Source organism: Orbicella faveolata, unplaced genomic scaffold, assembly GCF_042242905.1.
Source record: "Orbicella faveolata isolate gen_17 unplaced genomic scaffold, um_ofav_v1 contig_25, whole genome shotgun sequence".
Taxonomy (NCBI): domain Eukaryota; kingdom Metazoa; phylum Cnidaria; class Anthozoa; order Scleractinia; family Merulinidae; genus Orbicella; species Orbicella faveolata.
This window is the reverse complement of record NW_028301553.1, coordinates 2,755,151-2,773,489: the sequence shown is the minus strand read 5'-3', so window position 1 is coordinate 2,773,489 and position 18,339 is coordinate 2,755,151. Positions and strand designations below refer to the sequence as shown.

At 39.1% G+C, this 18,339-nt stretch overlaps 1 protein-coding gene across 4 annotated transcripts; it reads right to left on the bottom strand.

Moving 5' to 3' along the window:
* Positions 1 to 845: 845 nt before the first annotated feature.
* Positions 846 to 17,988, bottom strand: LOC110042297 (RYamide receptor-like). 4 transcript variants are annotated; one of them, XM_020747663.2, is made up of 3 exons: positions 17,613 to 17,988; positions 4,131 to 4,208; positions 846 to 3,295 (listed from the first exon to the last, which is right to left on the bottom strand). In XM_020747663.2, the coding sequence occupies exons 2-3, from the start codon at positions 4,174 to 4,176 to the stop codon at positions 2,211 to 2,213; spliced, it is 1,131 nt and encodes a 376-aa protein (XP_020603322.2). In that variant the 5' UTR covers positions 4,177 to 4,208; positions 17,613 to 17,988; the 3' UTR covers positions 846 to 2,210. The 4 variants fall into 4 exon arrangements, with proteins under 4 accessions (XP_020603322.2, XP_089150839.1, XP_089150837.1 ...); XM_089294713.1 differs by lacking the exon at positions 17,613 to 17,988 and adding an exon at positions 14,605 to 15,077; XM_089294711.1 differs by lacking the exon at positions 17,613 to 17,988 and adding an exon at positions 9,832 to 10,246.
* Positions 17,989 to 18,339: the final 351 nt, after the last annotated feature.

The window sequence follows — 18,339 nt, the reverse complement described above, 5'->3', positions numbered from 1 at the left end:
TACTACTGCTACTACAACTGCTACTACTGGATGTGTGAAATGTATGTTATTGAAAGTATCCTCGGATCTTGCTTACGGTGCTTACAGGGAATGCCTTGCGTGATAGAATCCCATAACTTAAGCCCCTGCTGGAAAATTCACTGGAATCTGGCGTCTATATCAGCTGACAGAAGGAAATGAAATTTCATCACAACGAAAAACAGTAGTTAACAATATTTAAAAAATGTTCACATGATACCTAGAAAGGCTTACGGTAGCCAGCACTGACGCCATAGCCTGCGTTGCAGCCGGACTTGTCATAAAATCCCCGATATAGGACTATACCGGCGGTTTAGACTGTCTGCGACGCAGGCTATGACGCCAGTGAACAAGAACTTTGCTGCTCTCGGCCCAAAGACGTTCAACAGGATTTTTTCAACTTCTGTCGGTTTCCAACGATTACGTAAGTATGAAACCATTTTTTTTTATGGAAGGAGGGGGGGGGGGGGGGGATACGGGGCGGGGGAAAGGTTGGGCAATTTTCCGAGACATGATTGTTTTTTTTCACCCTCAGGTTTTGCATGATTTTGGGGTTTTTTTTCTTTTTTTTGGTGGGCAGTAGCTTGTGCACAAACTTTTTTGACATCAAAAAAGGGCCTGGATAGTGGAAAGAGCTTGTTCGATTTTTTTCCCACGGCTCCCCTTGCTCATTTTTTTTTTCTTTTTCTTTTTTTTTTTTCAGCAGTTTTTTCTGTGCATGAATTGTTTTGGAAATTGCCCAGCCTTCCCCTCGAAAATGTAATGGCCCATCCACTACGAATGTCTCCGGTTACCTCGACCTAAGAAGGGAAGACACAACAACTCCCGACTGACCACACGACAGAGTGCAATTTAATTTCTTTTTTTCTTACAAAGATTTTATACATAAGCCAGTAAATTTGTGTACTTTCAAGTTGTAGGGAAATTCGGTCTTTAATACGACAAATAAGTTTTTAAATACTTAAAATAAAAGACTAACTCACATAGTCCCATTTTATATTTGATTTTAATGCTGTTTTCTCGGCACGTGCAAGCAGAAGTTAGAAAACAATTTGAAAGTCAAGTTCAAACGTCAGATTGAAAAAATCTTTTTCCTGGCGAGTGATTTATCTGACAATTCTTCCATTTGCGACTGGATGCTTTCCAAACTGTCATTTTATTTTGTTTTTATTTTTGTTGTTGTTGTTTAGTTGGTTGGGTTTTTTTTGTCATATTTGCTCAGACTAAATAAACAAAGTTATACAATACCACACAAATGTCTCGCTTTGAAACAGCAATTCCACGTGAACAATGCCCTGCTCCCAAGGCCATGAAAGACCAATCAAAATGAGAAAGAGCAAACAAGCTTACATGCTTGGTTTATAAGATATCCGACTAAACACAATGATTAATCTTGTTGATAACACAACCATCGGTATAAATAAATTTAAGAGAAAATGTAAAAAGAAGAGGAAAAAGCTTGGAGAAATTGAAGACCTCAGATTCTTGCGTGAAGCGTGACTTCGCGCTTCTCCACGAAGTACTGACGTGACAGACTTCAACACCTAACATGTGAAAAATGCACAAACGCTTCCTGAACTAAACAAATAATAGCACACGAGCCTTTTTCTGATATAACACTAGTTCCAATTCACAAGCAATCGTATGCACACTGTTCTGACCTGTGATTCAAAAATAACTTAACTTAAATTATCAGTGATATATTAATAAAATGAATTTCAAAATTTATTTCATGTACGATCACTGCAATTTTGAAATTAAATCAGTAGAAACCAAAAAATACTTCGGAGGCTGATCAGATTAACTTGTTCATAAAAAATAAATAATTTTGGACGGTTTCAAATTTTCCGCCGTCGCCATTTTCTTATTCAATTAAATTTATTATGTTGCCTTGTATTACCCTCCCTTCTCCCAATTTGAACCTGAATGGATCGCAGATTTTGTTTCACGCATTTCGTAATGATCGGCAGGATTGTTTACAAAATTACAATGTTAATTTCACGATGAGTATTCCTCGATGATTGTTACGAGGAAAATTGCCTTGTGCCAGCACTTCTGTGTTACGTACACTCGCCTCATCACTATCAAAACCGATGTTCACTTTGAAAAGGCAGTAAAAGTAACAAGCAAGCAAATGAAGTTTAGGATCATCCTTTCTCTATGCAACGTGTAAATTCGATAAACAAGTCAGTCTATTTACCATTTACTGTTAAATGGCGTAGAGGAACAGTTTCATGTACATTGGTAGCTGACAGATGGCGCCGAGATAAAATGGGCGTAGTCATGGGCGTGGCCCTTGAAGCTGGGATCCCCAAATACGCATCGGGGCGGTTACTTTTCACGCAACAAAGAATTCGACCAAACTCGCGACGAAAGTTCTCAGAAAAGATCACATATAAGCAAGGATTGATGGCGCTGTTCAAAACACCGATCCACGGAAGAAAGGCTTCTAGTTCTATAGGAAAGAGTGAGATCGTTTCCGGGAAATAGTTCAGCATAAATTCTCGCGCTTGCAGTGGAAGCCAACACAGTGCAAACACGGCCACTACTGTGACTAGCATTGTAATGGCTTTTTTGGTCGTTTCGTGGGCTTTCTTTTGATATTCCAGTGTCTGATGACCCGGTAATTCCCGCTTCCAAAGTTTAACGGCAATTAGAATGTATGCAATAGTAATAATGACGAGGGGCACAATATACGAACAAATCGTAAAAGCTGTTGTGTAGTCAATTTTAGCACGTGGAGTGGGCCAGTTGAATTCGCGACAGTGATAAGATCCCTCGGCATCACGGCGTGTCGTGGTCATCACGATCAGTGGCATAGCGAAAGCAAGCGAATAAATCCAACTCGCTACAAGAGACGCTTTCAGAACTTTGTTTGTGAAGATTCGTCGTAAAGGAAACCAAATGACAATGCATCGATCAAGGCTTATAAAGACAAGGTTTATCACAGAACAGGCGATGGAGAGAACTTGAGCGGAATGAAAGAACTTGCACAGAGCTGTTCCCATGAACGTTCCAAACCACAGACTCATCACGTAAAGCCATTTGAGCATGTAAGGGAAAATACAAGCCATTAAAATATCCGCTACCGCCATGTTGGCGATCAGTATATTGGTTGAGTTTCTCATATATTCTCGCGCGCTCACGATGTATATTACCAAAGAGTTACCGATCACGGCTACAATAAAAATTACGACGGCATAAACGGTGACTGCGGTGATAAAGCCTGGACTGAGGGCAAAGCCAGCGGCGGACGCGTTGGAAGTCAGGTTCTGTCCTGAAAAAAACAAAAGAAAAAATCGAAAGAACGTTGAAAGGCCAGAAAGTAAACTAAGAAACTTATAAACCTAAACTTACAACCTTCATAAGAGGCTTTTAGAGGACCTGTAACAATAAGTCGAGGAGATTGTATCCAAAGAAAACATCATTATAAATGGCATTAAACAAACAACGTTTGAGAATGAGTTTGCAAGAAACGACTTTTGAAAAGACTTCGATGAGGGATACATTTCACAAAATCTAAACTGATGAAAATTTAATCTGCGGAATTCTATTTGAAGTACAACTAGTCTGTAATTCACCAAACAAAACTCGAGGGGTGGGTATGGGCGTGGCTTCTAACCGGGAGGATGATAACTCGAAATTATTTTTTGGTTAGCAGGTGTGCTGTCCTGTAACCATGGAGACCTGCACCAGGATTTTACAGTATGCTATGATAACGATGGCGAAAATGACGACAAGTGGTGATGTAAACCTCTCCTTGATGTTTCGCGCGCAGGACAATCTTATTATCTTTACGAAAGACAGCTGTGAGTCTTCTTGAATATAAGGCAAGGCAACAATAAGAGGATCTCTTTGCAATTTCACTTACAGCTGCGAATTGTTCAAAATGCTAACTGTCAACTGAGAAATGGGACGTCCTTCAAGTGGTACTGAGTTACCATCTGCAAAATTTAATACCGATAGCTAAAAAATAAGCTGAAACTGTGCATGACAGCTAATGGGAAATCACTGAAAATGTTGCTGGTCACCCCCACGTAAACCCTCAATAGAAATGAATGACACTGATGATAAATTGCCGATATAAAATAAATATCAACTTATTTATTAACCTGTGGTCAATGTTGTAGTGTTGAAAAATATGCCTTCTATATCCATTGTGATCCAATCAATTTCACTACACAAAGCACCTGAAAAAAAGAAACTATTAATAAAGAAATATTTTCTTGGGGCCTCAAACGATTCAAACAGTCTCATCCCAATCTTGCAAACATTTGTTAAACCTTTTTTATTACATAGCTCGTGTTTGTAGTCGATATAACGCGCCCTCTGACCGGCTAATTCTAGGGCATTATTCTCTCGTAATGCCCGCCGACGATTACGGACCTACAAAGACAAAGCAAAAAGCCATATCTTATGAACCTCGAACGTTCGGTCTTTACGGGAAAATCTCAAACCTCGGCCTTGCCGGCAATGTCTCGCTCAGTAAAGTAATGAAATCGTTCAGTAAAGTAACGTCTTGATACCAATAAGCTGCCTCTTGACTCTACACAAGCCAAACGACTTGAGCCTGACTGATAAAATAAAGTTCATGTGGACTGAAGCGCGATCGGCGGATGAAAGAGAGACGGGCGCGGAACGCGGTCAGGGTTGAGCCTGCGCTCCTACTTTTTACTTTTTGCGGGTTTTTATTTTTATTTTCCTTGGCGCGGAAGACCTGGGACGAGGCAAAAGCATGCAGCCTGACAGCTGTGGTTCGGACAGGAAGCAGACAAATAATTCATCCTCAAAGAATTGATAAAGCTGTTGTGATAAAATACGCTCAGTATAAATGAGGGCCAAAATGTGTCAAAAACAGTTATGTGGCATGCTGTGTCCGAAACTATTCCACACACGGTGTTTCAAAATGTCAAACATCTTCAACGAATGTTTAACGTGACTGAAGGCTTCTAAAGCATGTTCCTATGAGTTCCAACATGCCATACGGAATCAAACTGTCAAGCTACTACCATCATTTTGGTAGCGGAAAATTTGAAGCCGAAAGATCTGAAAGGTTTTTGCAGCCCAGTGCAAACGGTTTCATCATCATCATCTTCACTGATATCATTACAGTGGGTAACCGTGGAATTTTTTTCTAGACACTTTAGTTCATTCAATAAATCTCTTATCAACCTGTCTAGATTTCAGGCGGCTATCTTTAAAACAAGGAATGGGGAATCGGTGAGTGGGAAATCGATGAATGGGAACGGGGAACGGGGAACGGGGAACGGGGAACGGGGAACGGGGAACGGGGAACGGGGAATCTTTAATAGCGAGAATCTTTAAAAGCGGGAATCTTTAAAATAGGGAATCTTTCAAACGGAGATTCTTTGAAATGGGGAATCTTTAAAACCGGAAATCTTTAAAATGGGAAATCTTTAAAAGCGGGAATCTTTAAAATGGGGAATTCTTAAAACCAGGAATCTTTAAAATGGAGAATCTTTAAAACGGGGAATCTTTAAAATGGAGAATCTTTAAAATGGGAATCTTTAGGATGGGGAATCTTTAAAATGGAGAATCTTTAAAATGGGGAATCTTTAAAATGGGGAATCTTTAAAAGCGGGAATCTTTAAAACGGGGAATCTTTAAAAGCAGGAATCTTTAAAACGGGTAAAAAGGTTAAGTCTGCATACGAGCCAAGTGGCCCATCAGGCCGGAGCTCATCCCGGTTTCTGTAGCATGAAGCGACTAGGAGTATTTCTACTCCCCCCTGGATGGGATGCTAGTCCATCGCAGGGTTACCCCCTGCATCAAGTTCGCCGGTACCCATTTATACAACTGGGTGGAGAGAGGCACTGTGAGAGTAAATTGTCTTGCCCAAGAACACAACACAATGTCCCCGGCCAGGGCTCGAACCCGGACCGCTCGATCCGGAGACGAGCGCGCTAACCATGAGGCCACCGCGCCCCCCACTCTTTAAAACGGGGAATCTTTAAAAGCGGGAATCTTTTAAACAAGGAATCTTCAAAAGCGGGAATCTTTAAAACAAGGATTAAAACGGTGAATATTTAATAGCGTTAATCTTTACTGAAAAGTGAGCGAGAATTTCTCAGTTTCGCACCGGAAGCTAATTATTCTGTCACATGTATCAACTCAACAGGTATAAATACAGTTGTGAAATTTATTCATTGTAATTATATTGCACCCTATTAAGCACGGGATAGTGGAGCGGTTCAAATCTCGATTCTCAGTCTTTGAGATCCGCTACACCGTCCGAAGAATTGGACCGCCTGGATTTATCTTAACTCCGGACTGTGACGTTTTTAAATTGAGTTTCGCAGTGATAGATATTTGTCCTAGCCTTACCATATGCATGTGCTAATGGAAGGACTTACGACTTAACGACAAATATATGTCAAGGAAAACACATTTTTGGTTCTTTAATCGATCAATCAACAGTCCCCTAAATCTGGTTTTCACATGACGTCGCTAAAATTCAAACTACAAAACTATTGGTCCTCCTGAGATTTTACTTTCATGATGTATAAGAGTAGCTGAAAACTAATATTCATACAAATTTTCGCTCCAAATGGTTTTAAAGATAGCCGTTTTGTAATAGACTACGCTTGAATTTCTAAGCTTTTGCGTGACGCGACACTTACATGACGGGCAAGAGAGCTGTCATCAGTGTTGGTTAAAAAAGTGACTTATTTCAGGGAATTTGGCTATCTGAACAGTTCATATATTAGAAAAAGTATTATTTTTAAAATGTTTTTGAGTTCCTGGAGAGACAAATTCACGCTTTTGTCGCAAAACTCAGTGACAGACGTTTCTGTTGGTTTCCGGCCGCCATCCGGATGAGCACCAGCATGGCGTCTCCATAACAATCTCTATAAATTTGGGGAAAAAAAACTTCTCCGCATATCTTGCGTAAGAAACATTGCTGTGACCTGAATCTTGGCGAGAGTCTTTGCATATTTACCTTCTTTCTTTTCAAGATTCTGGACTAATAAGGAAAAGACGCCTTCGCACGAGTCCTTCGTGTTTTAATTTGTTGTTGTGGAGTGTTAGGCCATTTTTAAAGAGACTTCGCCGAGTTTTATCTTCGTTATTGTCCTCACGATGTGCTTAGTTTACATATTGATTCACTTTGTACATTTTCAGAACAAATTTAAAAAGACTGAAGCCCGTGGGGTTTACTCTCAGAAAAGTTGGGTGGGGATGTGCGGCCCACTTACCAAACCCTTACCCTATTTATGACTATAATCAGCCATTTTTGCTACCCTATTTATGACCTGAACAAAACTTTTATATCCTATTTACGACCGCTGCGGCTGGCAAAGTTGCACTAAACATAAGTTATGAAGGGCGTTTGTTGATGGTCTTACCAAGAATGATGAAAAAGCAGCTTCTTCTAAGAAACATACCCAATTCAAGACTAGAGTGCAAAAACCATGCCCTATTTATGACCAAAATGGCCAAAATCACCAAAACCGATACCCTATTTATGACCAAAACGGCTGAAAAACCATACCCTTTAGGGCTGCATATACCTACATAGCCCATATAAGGGAGTACCCCCTCCCCCCCCCCCCCCCCCCCAAATCGGGGTAGTAAAGCTAGCTATTCAATAACTTAACCTAGCGCGTTTTTTTGGTCTTTCTCAGTCTCAGCGTCCACGTGAAAAGGTAATTTGCACAGCCTGTTGAATGAGTGCTCAGCAGAGGGTTTTTAAAATCATTGCAAACTGTGATAGGCGGACTACGCCGAAACATTCCGTCGTCGCTTCGCTTGCTGGCTCTGCCGCCGGCTCGTGAAAAAGGCAAAACTCGTGGCTCGCTTTCAAAACAAGAAAGAAACAAAAGTGAAACCTCTTACTTACTCAGTGAGGGCTGGACGATTAATTTCGCGTGTATAAACGGTCTCCACGACGGCATCCATCGCTACCGACACATGAACATTTTAGATATTTCCCCAGGGACAATAACCAATTTAATCGACGACCTAAGAATCTGACGGTACTGTTTAAGCGCCAAGGGAAAGTCCGTCCTCAGAAATAACTCTGCGGTCAATATCGGACTTATCAGTATGAAGCTGATCAATTCTTGAGGAAATACAGTGAAAATCGCGACCAAGAGTACATTTGAGCATTTGCCATCTGCCAAGGTTGCTAACTGATTTGACGCCAAGGGTAGCCTATTACTTTTCCGCGCAGTAGGTGATGGCAGCACGCCACGCCCACTAGAGGTTGTAATCTTCACCAGTCATCTCGTATGAGACAATTGAATTATTTTTGCGGGCTATAAAATTGTATACTTGCGCTTTAATTTTTATAAATAGGGTTTTTTCCCCATTTACGCGCAGCCACCTTGATTTATGCTGATACACGATCCGTATTCATTTTGAAGTTCTTCCAAGCCAAGCGTTTCTTCTCTCTTTATCTCTATAGATTCTACTATATACAGCTAACGTAGCTGGTCGGGGGTGGGGTAAAGAAGTTTACGGAATCGACGAATTTGCGTAACCTATTCGCTCCCTCCAGTTGTCGGGATTGCCTCGTTTCGGCGGAGGAGAAGAGCACGCTGTATAGGGGCAAGGCGGCGAAGAAACTTTCGTGAGTTCTAATCACAATTCTTCTTGCCACTTAACGGCTCTGTCGAAGACAAAAATTGGTAACCGATAAACCACGCGCTGGCTTTGGGCCGGGCCGGGCATTTCGGCGGCTTCATTAAGTTGTAAACTGGTCAAACCGGTATTTTATCAGTCCCTGGCTTTCGGTTGATTAAACGCGAACACGCTATCTCTAATGCGAATGATCTACCTTAAGAACGCTAGGGTACATCGGGATGTGAGGGGTGTCCGCCCGGGGATACCCATTAAGAGAAGGGACCTTCTGTCACACATGGTGCTTTGACTTTAAGTTGGAATGAAAAACAGGAATGTTCTGTAATTTCAATAAAAACTCTTTGTCGGTTTGTTTTTCTAGCAACTGTTTACAGATGAATTTATCTTACAAAAGTTCAAAACACATTGTAGTGAATAAAGCCATCTATCATCGCATTATCAAACAACGTCCACGTGTAAAATATACTGAGCAAACAAAATATTTTTGTAGATCACTGTTTTAACTTCACGTTTCACTGCAATGAATGAACAAGTTTCTTTGCTTGAGTGTATAAGGGCGTCGAAGCTTCGCAATTCGCGAATATGACGAACGAACTTCAAAGAAAGAACCATATCAAATCGATCAAATCGAGTTTACACGAATTCTACAGCTGTGTTGTTTTGATAATATCCAATGCAGGTCGGCGGTCGCTAGTTGATGTTGTTGTTATTATTATTCCGTTCCCTAAATCAAAGAGCAACTTAAACCATAATTGCCCTTCATTTTTCTACTTTTTGGCTTTTACGTCCGTACATGTGCCTACCCCTTCGCCTTTTTCTAGAAAGCGAACCCGCACATTACCTCACACTAGAGAAAGAATCATTAGTCCGATTAAAGCCGATACTCTCTGTTCATTTTGTTTTATATTGTTGTAATGAATCGTGAAGGAAAGACCGCACAGGCTTTAAGAGATTAGACTAGTGAGCCCTGAGAGTGTAAGAAAGGTATTCAAAACGAACAAGGTTCTAGAACGGAGCAGTAAAGTTGATCGGGCTCTGACAAGATAGAGAAACGGGAAGAACAAATCTTGGTACTGCGAGTTAATCAAGCTTCAGTTGCGGCGCGCTTTTTACGAGATCTCATGAAGAACGCATTGTGAAATATTGATATAAATCCGGCTTAGATCCACGTCTCTTGAAAACTGATGGAAACAACCGAAAGCAACTTACGTTTTCAGCATTTGCGGTGGTTCAGGGCTGTTGATCTGTCAAGGACTAAAATGTTCTAAGCTGCAAAATGTAAGTATACCAATTTCAGCTGCGAGTTTAGCATATTAAATGCTCGATGCAAAATGGCACGTCGTTGACAGTTGAGCCCTTATTAAACAAACAAAGACAAACAGAAAGTTTGATGTTCTCGACAATTCACGTATCTTCTTTTGTGATACCAACGGACACTTTTGTAGAGCTTTTTGTAAATCACTGTTTGACATGAAATTTACGATCAAGACAACTGCTTGTTAGTCCAAGTTTTTCACATCGGCCCTATATTACAGTGTTTGTATGGGAGTCTGATGGCAAATAATTTTCTAAAAAGTCGATTTTATGAATAGCAAAGTAAAAATACGAGACAAAGGATTGCATTGACCAAATGTCAAGGAAGAAGGTGTGCTACGACCAGTCACTATTTTAATTTATTGTTTGAATAAGTTTCTTTTTTCTGCGAAAAAAAGGAAGTGTTCTGTGTAGTGTTCTAAATGAAGTGTTATTTTTTAAGGTTCTAAATCTAGCTTAGCTTTCCTGAGTTTTTCTTGGTCTACGTAAAATCGATTCCGGCTGAGATCAAAAGACCTAAACGTCCTTAGTTTTCTTAAGAAAGCGAAACGAGTATAAAATATTTTTTCTGTGTTTAAATATGTTGAGTTCCTAAAACACGGATGTCAAGCTAAACAAGTAATAGAAAAAAACAGTTTTATCCTAAATATAATTCAAATTTAAGTTTCGCAGCAACGTCATTTTAAAGAAAGATCTATCCGCATCTGAAGTTATAACAAAGCCTCGTGACTTAGCTTAGCGGAATGAAATTGTATCAATTTATGATTAAAGATGGATGTTTTATTCAGTTTACATCGTTAACAAGAAATGCTCTCAGATAAAGCAAAAAAAACTATTGAACAGATTAAGAAGTAAAGTTTATCTAAGTATCGTTTTTACGTGAATTTAGTATCTCTGCGGTGCGGAAAAAAACCCACGCAATTAATTCACCGACAATTATACGTACGTAGATACATACATACATACAACCTTTATTTACACGCGATGATAAATCAAAGCTGGTTCGTGTACAAAATGAATAAAACAAAACGAATAATAATAGACAAAATCTTAAACTGCAATAAAAAACTGGATGATCTAATATACTGACAAGAAGTTAAGATAGATACACATGGGTATGTGGGACACAAGATCGGAATGATAAAGAAAAATCAAAACATTCTTGTAAACAGAAGTTGCAGGTTATTTTTTTAAAGAGCAAAAAGATATTTTTTATATAAAAAACAACTGAAGATATTTGCCTTCAATATTTCTGGCTCAGTAAACAGAAAGCACAGCTTGACTACCGCGTTTAGTATATTCATACTCAGCAAAATATCGAAGGTTTTCCAAGTGATCGTTGATAAAGTGCTTGAATTTATCCAAAAGATAGAACGGATGTGATTCATAAACCTCAACCGACACAAATGAAACGTTGTTATGTATAAAAGCTAGGCCGACACCATATGGGAGTTGCTCACAGTAGGACTAGAGTTCCGTTGTTAAAACTAAGGGAAGTTAATTACAAAAATTAACTTAGCTGACCAGAGCAAGTTGAGATTAAAGAGAAAGGTACACGAACTGGCTCATACCTATCCCTTAACAAAGCTGTTCGGACAAGTAATTGAACTGTATTTTTTATCCTGAAACAGTTAAACGTCTCAGCTGTAGAAGCTGATTTGTGGCATTCGAAGTAGCAATGCGCGAATTAGAAAGACTTTAAAATAAAAACCAATAGTCCAATAGTCGGGACATCGTGACTCTATCGTGGCATAGAGATAAATGATAACTTGCCGTTGATGATAACAAGAGGCGTTGTTATTTTCAAAAGGAAATGCCTTTGTAATTCACATATAAATGTCCCGGAAATTTGAAATTGATTACCATGCATTTTAAGTACCAAAATTTTATTCTCACTGATTTTTTGTCCAGATCTAACCTTTACGGGGAAATTTCAATTATTACTAGGACACCTTGAGAACATTACGATATCACAGTATCAATTCAAGTAACAGTGTTTGATTTTGCATACCAATTGCGATTGATGACAACTGACAGGAATCAGGCCATTACACTAAATGGTGAACAAACTTAAAACTTTATGGTTCATTTAATTCATGCTTATAATTGTCTTGAATCGATCTTGTAAAATTATTGCCGATATACTGATACCGTATTCACGGAGTCCCAAAAAACTATCGTTTGGAAGTTTGAGAGAACGAGAAATGCTGATGGAACACGAGCCGACAGGCAAATGTTTTTCAGCTTTAATTTTCAAGTTCCACTAAACTTGAACTGAATTTTTTGAGCCGGCGGGACTCCCATAAAAAAGTACGGGGGTACTCGTGGGAAACAGTATTGAAAAGAATCCCTAAGAGGTACTAAGATCCTGTTTTGTAGGAGTGGCTTATTTTGTTTTTCACCCTGGCCTAAGAGAACACATTATATCTGCTGACATATTTTTTTCGGTTCAATACCCTAAAAGGTAGCGCAAAAGCTCCCGCTGTGGACTTTTTGAGGCTGACCACCCTAACAGCTACCAAAACCTTCCAAACGGAAGAACTTAGCAACATCCCTTGAACCTGACATTCGAAAGATACTAATAGCCCTGTAACAGTGCCATAGCCGATAGAATACTACTCAAGTATCGGCGTTAGAGAGCAACCGAGTATACGGTAATCCCTTCCTTCAGTTGGGAATCGGTTATGTTGCTTTAATTGATTAATTGATCAACTTTTTTCTTCTCAATCATATTGGCGGTCCGGAATCGCGAACCATAGAATTTGATTGGCTAATTACTCGGGGCAGTTTTTCACTATAAGGACCCTAAGTTATGGACCGCTCATATCCCATTGGTTTATTTTGAACTATGCAGGCTATGTAAACTTAAAAAATACAAAGCGGAAGTTAAAAAGACAGGGATTCGGATCACGATGTAAGCAATCAGAGGGAAAATTTGTTATCCTCGCTCTTGAGTAGGCCGCGCCGGCATTTGAATATTGGATAATTTTGTCTCTTAATTATATCTAAGGGGGCCGCTGTAATTGGCTAAGCTGTAGCGGCTCCCCTGGCCATTTTGTTTTGTTTTGCTGTCTGTCTGTTTTCTTTTTTTCTTTTTTTTTTTTTTTTGCTTCTTCTTCTTCTTTTTCTTTTTCTTTATATGTAATAGAAGGCCGAAGCTTAATAAATAAATAAATAAATAAATAAATAAATAAAAAGCCGGCAGCTAGCTGTTGGCTTCACACTAGAAGCTAAGTTAGTTTCAAGTAAGCATTTAACTCAAGTGCACTTGCCGCAAAATCTCAAATCGCAAGTTAGTCAACTTTGGCCTCACACCTGATGACAAAGTATGTTATTTGAAGCACAAATTTCAAGTATAGTATCAAAAATGTGATTGTTCGGCAGTAAAGGCGCCAGGCCTCTGCAAAGGACGAGAGTTTTTTATAGTTTCCTATTTAAAAACTCAAAGGGTTTTAACCATCCAAGAAAGGCATATAGGTACCGTTGTTGCTAAAGGGTACATAACAGCAACACAAACGAACAAACGAAACCTTTTGTATTTCTCTAGAATGGCTCAACGACGCGGTTTTCGGCAAAGAAATTACTGTAGGGCTTAAGCTAACGGAGACATGGACCCGCTTTGCTATGGAAAATACATTTCAGTGTGACTCGTCCTATGTTCAACGGAGTTGTTCGGATGCAAAGAAATGACCTGGTTGAGACTTGAAACATTAGGAATAGCTGGTTTGCAATTTGCAGAACCGAACCGCATTCAGGTGTCGGATGATATGAAAAGCGATGGTTTAGGTTGTCTATGAAAATGAAATTCAAGCAAGTTGTTCGTCTGTCCGTTCATTAGAATTTTAGCACTACTGCACAGCGCTTTCAGTTGGCTTCCGTTTCCTATTGGTCAAGTGTGTTCTCCCCAAGTGTGGTGTAGACCATACTTAGCAGCGAACTTCGACTTCTTTGAACTACGAACGTTTCCATGGTCACTAAGTAAAGTCGAAGTATGTACATTTTATCCCTTCTTACTCAGAGTAGGTTCCAAGTGCACTTAGATTATACCTACAAAAACGTTCTGACGTAAAAAGCTGATCTTAGACTATATATTCGGCACCTTCAAACCGAGTCTGACGACTCGACTAACCGGCGAGAACTATCGTTCGTTGCTCCTTTTTGGCGGAGCAACAGAATGGAATCACTTACATAGTTTGAATTAAATACAGAAAAGGAACTCTAGTAATTACTTTGAGAGGATCATATTGGAAATGAATGCTGAAATTACAGGGTACAAAATTTCATTTTAAATATAATTTTGATAATGAATTTTATCTTCTATTTGAACATCTGACCAACACAAACGGGAAGTCTAAAACTTGCCTTGACCTTGTCAGTGGCATACATACACTTCCAGATGTCTTTCGACTCTATCCTAATTGATAACCTTGATCACATCATTAAGACAAGAGATCTCTACTTGCACGCTTTTCCAAACTTTTACACGATCATACCGCCATAATCCTTCATAACAAGTTCATTTTCCTCAGAAATGGAATTGAAGGGTTCGACATTAACAGCAAAACAGTTGTACTATCAGTGGTATCAAGTATATCTAAATAATTCAGTCGAAAACGGAGCTTTCTCAACGTTTCAACCTGTGTACACAATATTATACTAGTCACTTACCTCAAGCTAAGGAAAATCAAGAAAATCATTTCCCATTTTTTCTTCTTTTTAGAGGAGTGGGTACATATCGTCTCATCTGGTACATATCACCCCGGGCTACAAGATTTAAATTTTAATTTTTTCCTACGTGCACTACGTGTTGTGGTGACACTTAAAAATGGTAGACTCTTGCCAAGCCGTGACGTGCCATTCACCCGTTCAAATATTTGTCAGGAAACCGACAGGTTTGTTATAGTACACGACCGACATCGGCTAAAAATTACCGTACGTGACTCATAAATGCTCCCTTTGACAACCTTCGAGCAAAAGAGTTCCTTTTTCGATTTTAAAAAAGGCGTCCTCGTGCGCAAGCGCAGTAAGGAGCATGATGTATTGTTTTTCAAGACGACAAAAACCATATCGATAGATTGATTAATAAGACAATTTCATACACTCCTTAGGTTTCCCAAGAAATGATGAGATTGCCATAAAACTGTGATTTTGGGCCGGACATATAAGGAATATAACAATTTGGTGCATTGAAAATTAAAGTTATTTTGCTAAGAATTTTACTGATAGCACTTGTATAAATCCGTCGATATTCAGTCTAAGGGAAGTGCTAAGCGTTCTGACGGGCCGGATTTTAAGATGGATGTGGTGTTCTATTCTATGGTGTCAGTTTTGCTTTCTGAATAACCACCGAAAAAGGCAGGCTCTAATTTGACACTTGTCAAACCTATATCTAGTAACGTTGACAGTAATATCAATGTTTGTTTTCTGTGAGTTGCAGATAGACAGCTTTGTCAGTTTGTATTCAATCGCTGTTTGCGTTCTTTGTAGCTTCGTGAAATACAATTAATTAAAACGTACGGTTGGTTTTAAATATAAAAGTGTCATTCTATTTTGCTGAGGATTTGAGCCCGAAAATGTCCCTAAAATGTCTCATCTAATTTTGAAAACAAGTGCTACTCGTAAATTACTCGCCCCCGACAACCAAAACCACTCCCACACTCACTGTTGATTCATAATATACGTGTATTTGTTTTCATACATTTTTCTAACGAGAAAGCTTTACAATTCTTAACCATGGCAACTTATGTTAAGTCTTAGGAATGTTCAACACATCTTTTTTCGTCGGTTTTGTTGGCTTCCCTTCCTTCATACAGCGGAGAGAAAATACATGAATTAGCAGATAGCTGAGGGGGTTTGATAAGTGTTATATTTAAAGTAAGCCTCGTTTGTTGTTTTATTGTTTTAATGCCTCTATGACAGTTTTTATGTCAGATTTGTTAGAGAGTGTTTTCATTGTGTGACGGTTTCTATTTAAAATTTTGGCTGAAGTTCTATTAATTTGGCACTTGCTGACAAATTCCATTAAAATCTCGCAATATCGGAGATCGCGAGCTTTAGACAGACAAGGGTAATGGAACAGAGTCGATCCAGCAAACCATTTTAAAATAGAATGATTATGATAAGATAGACATTTGACTGAAATGATCCGGAAATTTTGAGGCATGCAGGATGCAACATTCGGCCTACGTGCCCTTGCAGTGTATACCGAGTTTGTCTCACATTAGATATTTATATTTCATTGTCATTTTGCCGCTCAACATCAATCATTCGCTCCATGACAAAAAAAAATTTGAGTTCGTCGTTGGTTTTTTTTTTTCTCTTTTATTTTTCGTAATTTAAGAAAAGGCCTGTTGGCAGCCCAAACTATACTGATATCTAGAGCATTGTCCGTCCCCTGTTTACCCTGCAGCCAGTCTGATATCTGATGGTGGGTTTCAAAAGCACAATATCTCGAAAATCCCCAATTTCGAGCCTTTTTGTTTGCAAAGAGAACATCTTCTTAATGTCATCTTTTGTGTTGATTCACCTGCTGTGATAATCACTTACGCGTAATTTATTCCACGGCAGATTGTGGAGAGAACAAGTAATGGAGTGACAAGCGCGTTTATAAATGGCGGGAGGTCAGGTTGTCAAACGAAATTGACAATAGCAATCAACGTTTTACTCGGTTTTTAGCAGAAAAAAAATCAGACCAAGGACAAATAAAATCACTCACTACATACTACGGTTGACTGAGGGCTTGTAATTAGTTTGGTAATGACAGGCAGTAAACAAGAAATTGCAATGTAAATAAAACGAAACTCCATGGAGGGAAATTAACGTCTTTTAAACATTTTAGATAAGAATACTTCTTACTTTGAAAAGGTTGTCTATACTGGAATTTAACATGACGTGTATAACTAAAGGCGGTTTTTCAGTGGCTTGCTCGAGCATATGATTTGGAATTGAAATTCAATTAAGCTTCTCTAAGAGTCGAATGCAAACTGCGAGAAAAACAATCATATTGCCTTAAGGTGAGACCTCACTAAATTCAGCAAAATTTTGACCGCGACTGAAGCACTGTGGCATTTTAACAGCTAGGATTGAGTAACAAGGCCTGAGAAAACAAACTACTCAAAAAATTTAACTTAGCCTTAACGGAATGTATTATGCGAATATTGTTCAGTCTTTCAAATCATCCCCCAGGCAGTGGGAGTATGGTCAGTAGAGACAGATCTACACTGGTGTACCAAGTTTAGTCTACGTAAACCGCACTGAAGGTCGTTAAGTATGTCGCTTATTTTTTCATTCAAAAATGGAATATCAGACGATATCTTACGCGCTGGGTCAGTGCTATCAGGTACGCGAGAATAGTTACGGGTCCGCGCTGCCAGAAAGTCATGTTATTTAAAGCTGCAGCTTAAATGCCAAGCAACAAAAGTTACCTACTAAAAATGCCGGAAAAACTGACCTTCAAGACGCGCATTATTGACCTTTAATAATCGAAACTACTGTCGCCTCGTGCCTTCAAAGGCATCATTATAAAGCCTAACTGGAATAAACACTAGTCATTTGAAATTCATTCAAATCATCTCTACAATGTGAAGCTGATCGATTTCACAAACACGACAATATATTCTTTGCGCTGGATTCGCCGAGTAAACTTCATTAACACAGTAACAGTTTTCGGTCCTTACCTGGTAGCAGTTTGCCCGGGGAACACTGATTTTTGTTTTTTACAACTCAGTAATACTCGTTTGCTGTGAACGGCTTCTTGCCACAATTTAATTGCTTTTATCGACCATCCGCCTCGCCTATCCAAAGCGAATAAGTGGATCAATTGTACTCGTGGTTTAGTATGCAAACGTCATTGCTTACAATTGGAGCATTGTTCGCACACGACAGGTGATTTCACTAGTTTGGTTCGGAAAATATTACTTGAACTTTAAATGAGATGCGGCAGTGAAATTGCATTATTCACAGCTGTTTAGCGCGCTTCATCTTGTAATTAACAGGGTTCTCTCAAGGTCGCACGATCCACTCGTTCTTCGTATAAATCCTTTCGGGCGACATTTTTTTAATGCTTTCTTTTTCAAATTCTTCCATCATAGGACAGGTTTGGCCGGCATGGCCTAAGAAAGACTGCATTTCCCATAGCGAGGAAATATAGATCTACTGTATAGTTTGCCTTGTGTTCGTAAATTTATGCGCCAGCGACTTATTTTTGTGTTTGGCTTTTTCATATCAGGCTGTACATTACGACTTTTACTTTTTACAAAATGTACCGCCCGACCTTTTTGATGAATTAAAGAACATTAAAGATAAAAGAATTATGATATATAGTGAATATTATGTCATAAATGTTAAAGGCAATTTTTGCTTCAGTAATGACTATTGCCACGAGAACACACAGTAATTTACTTC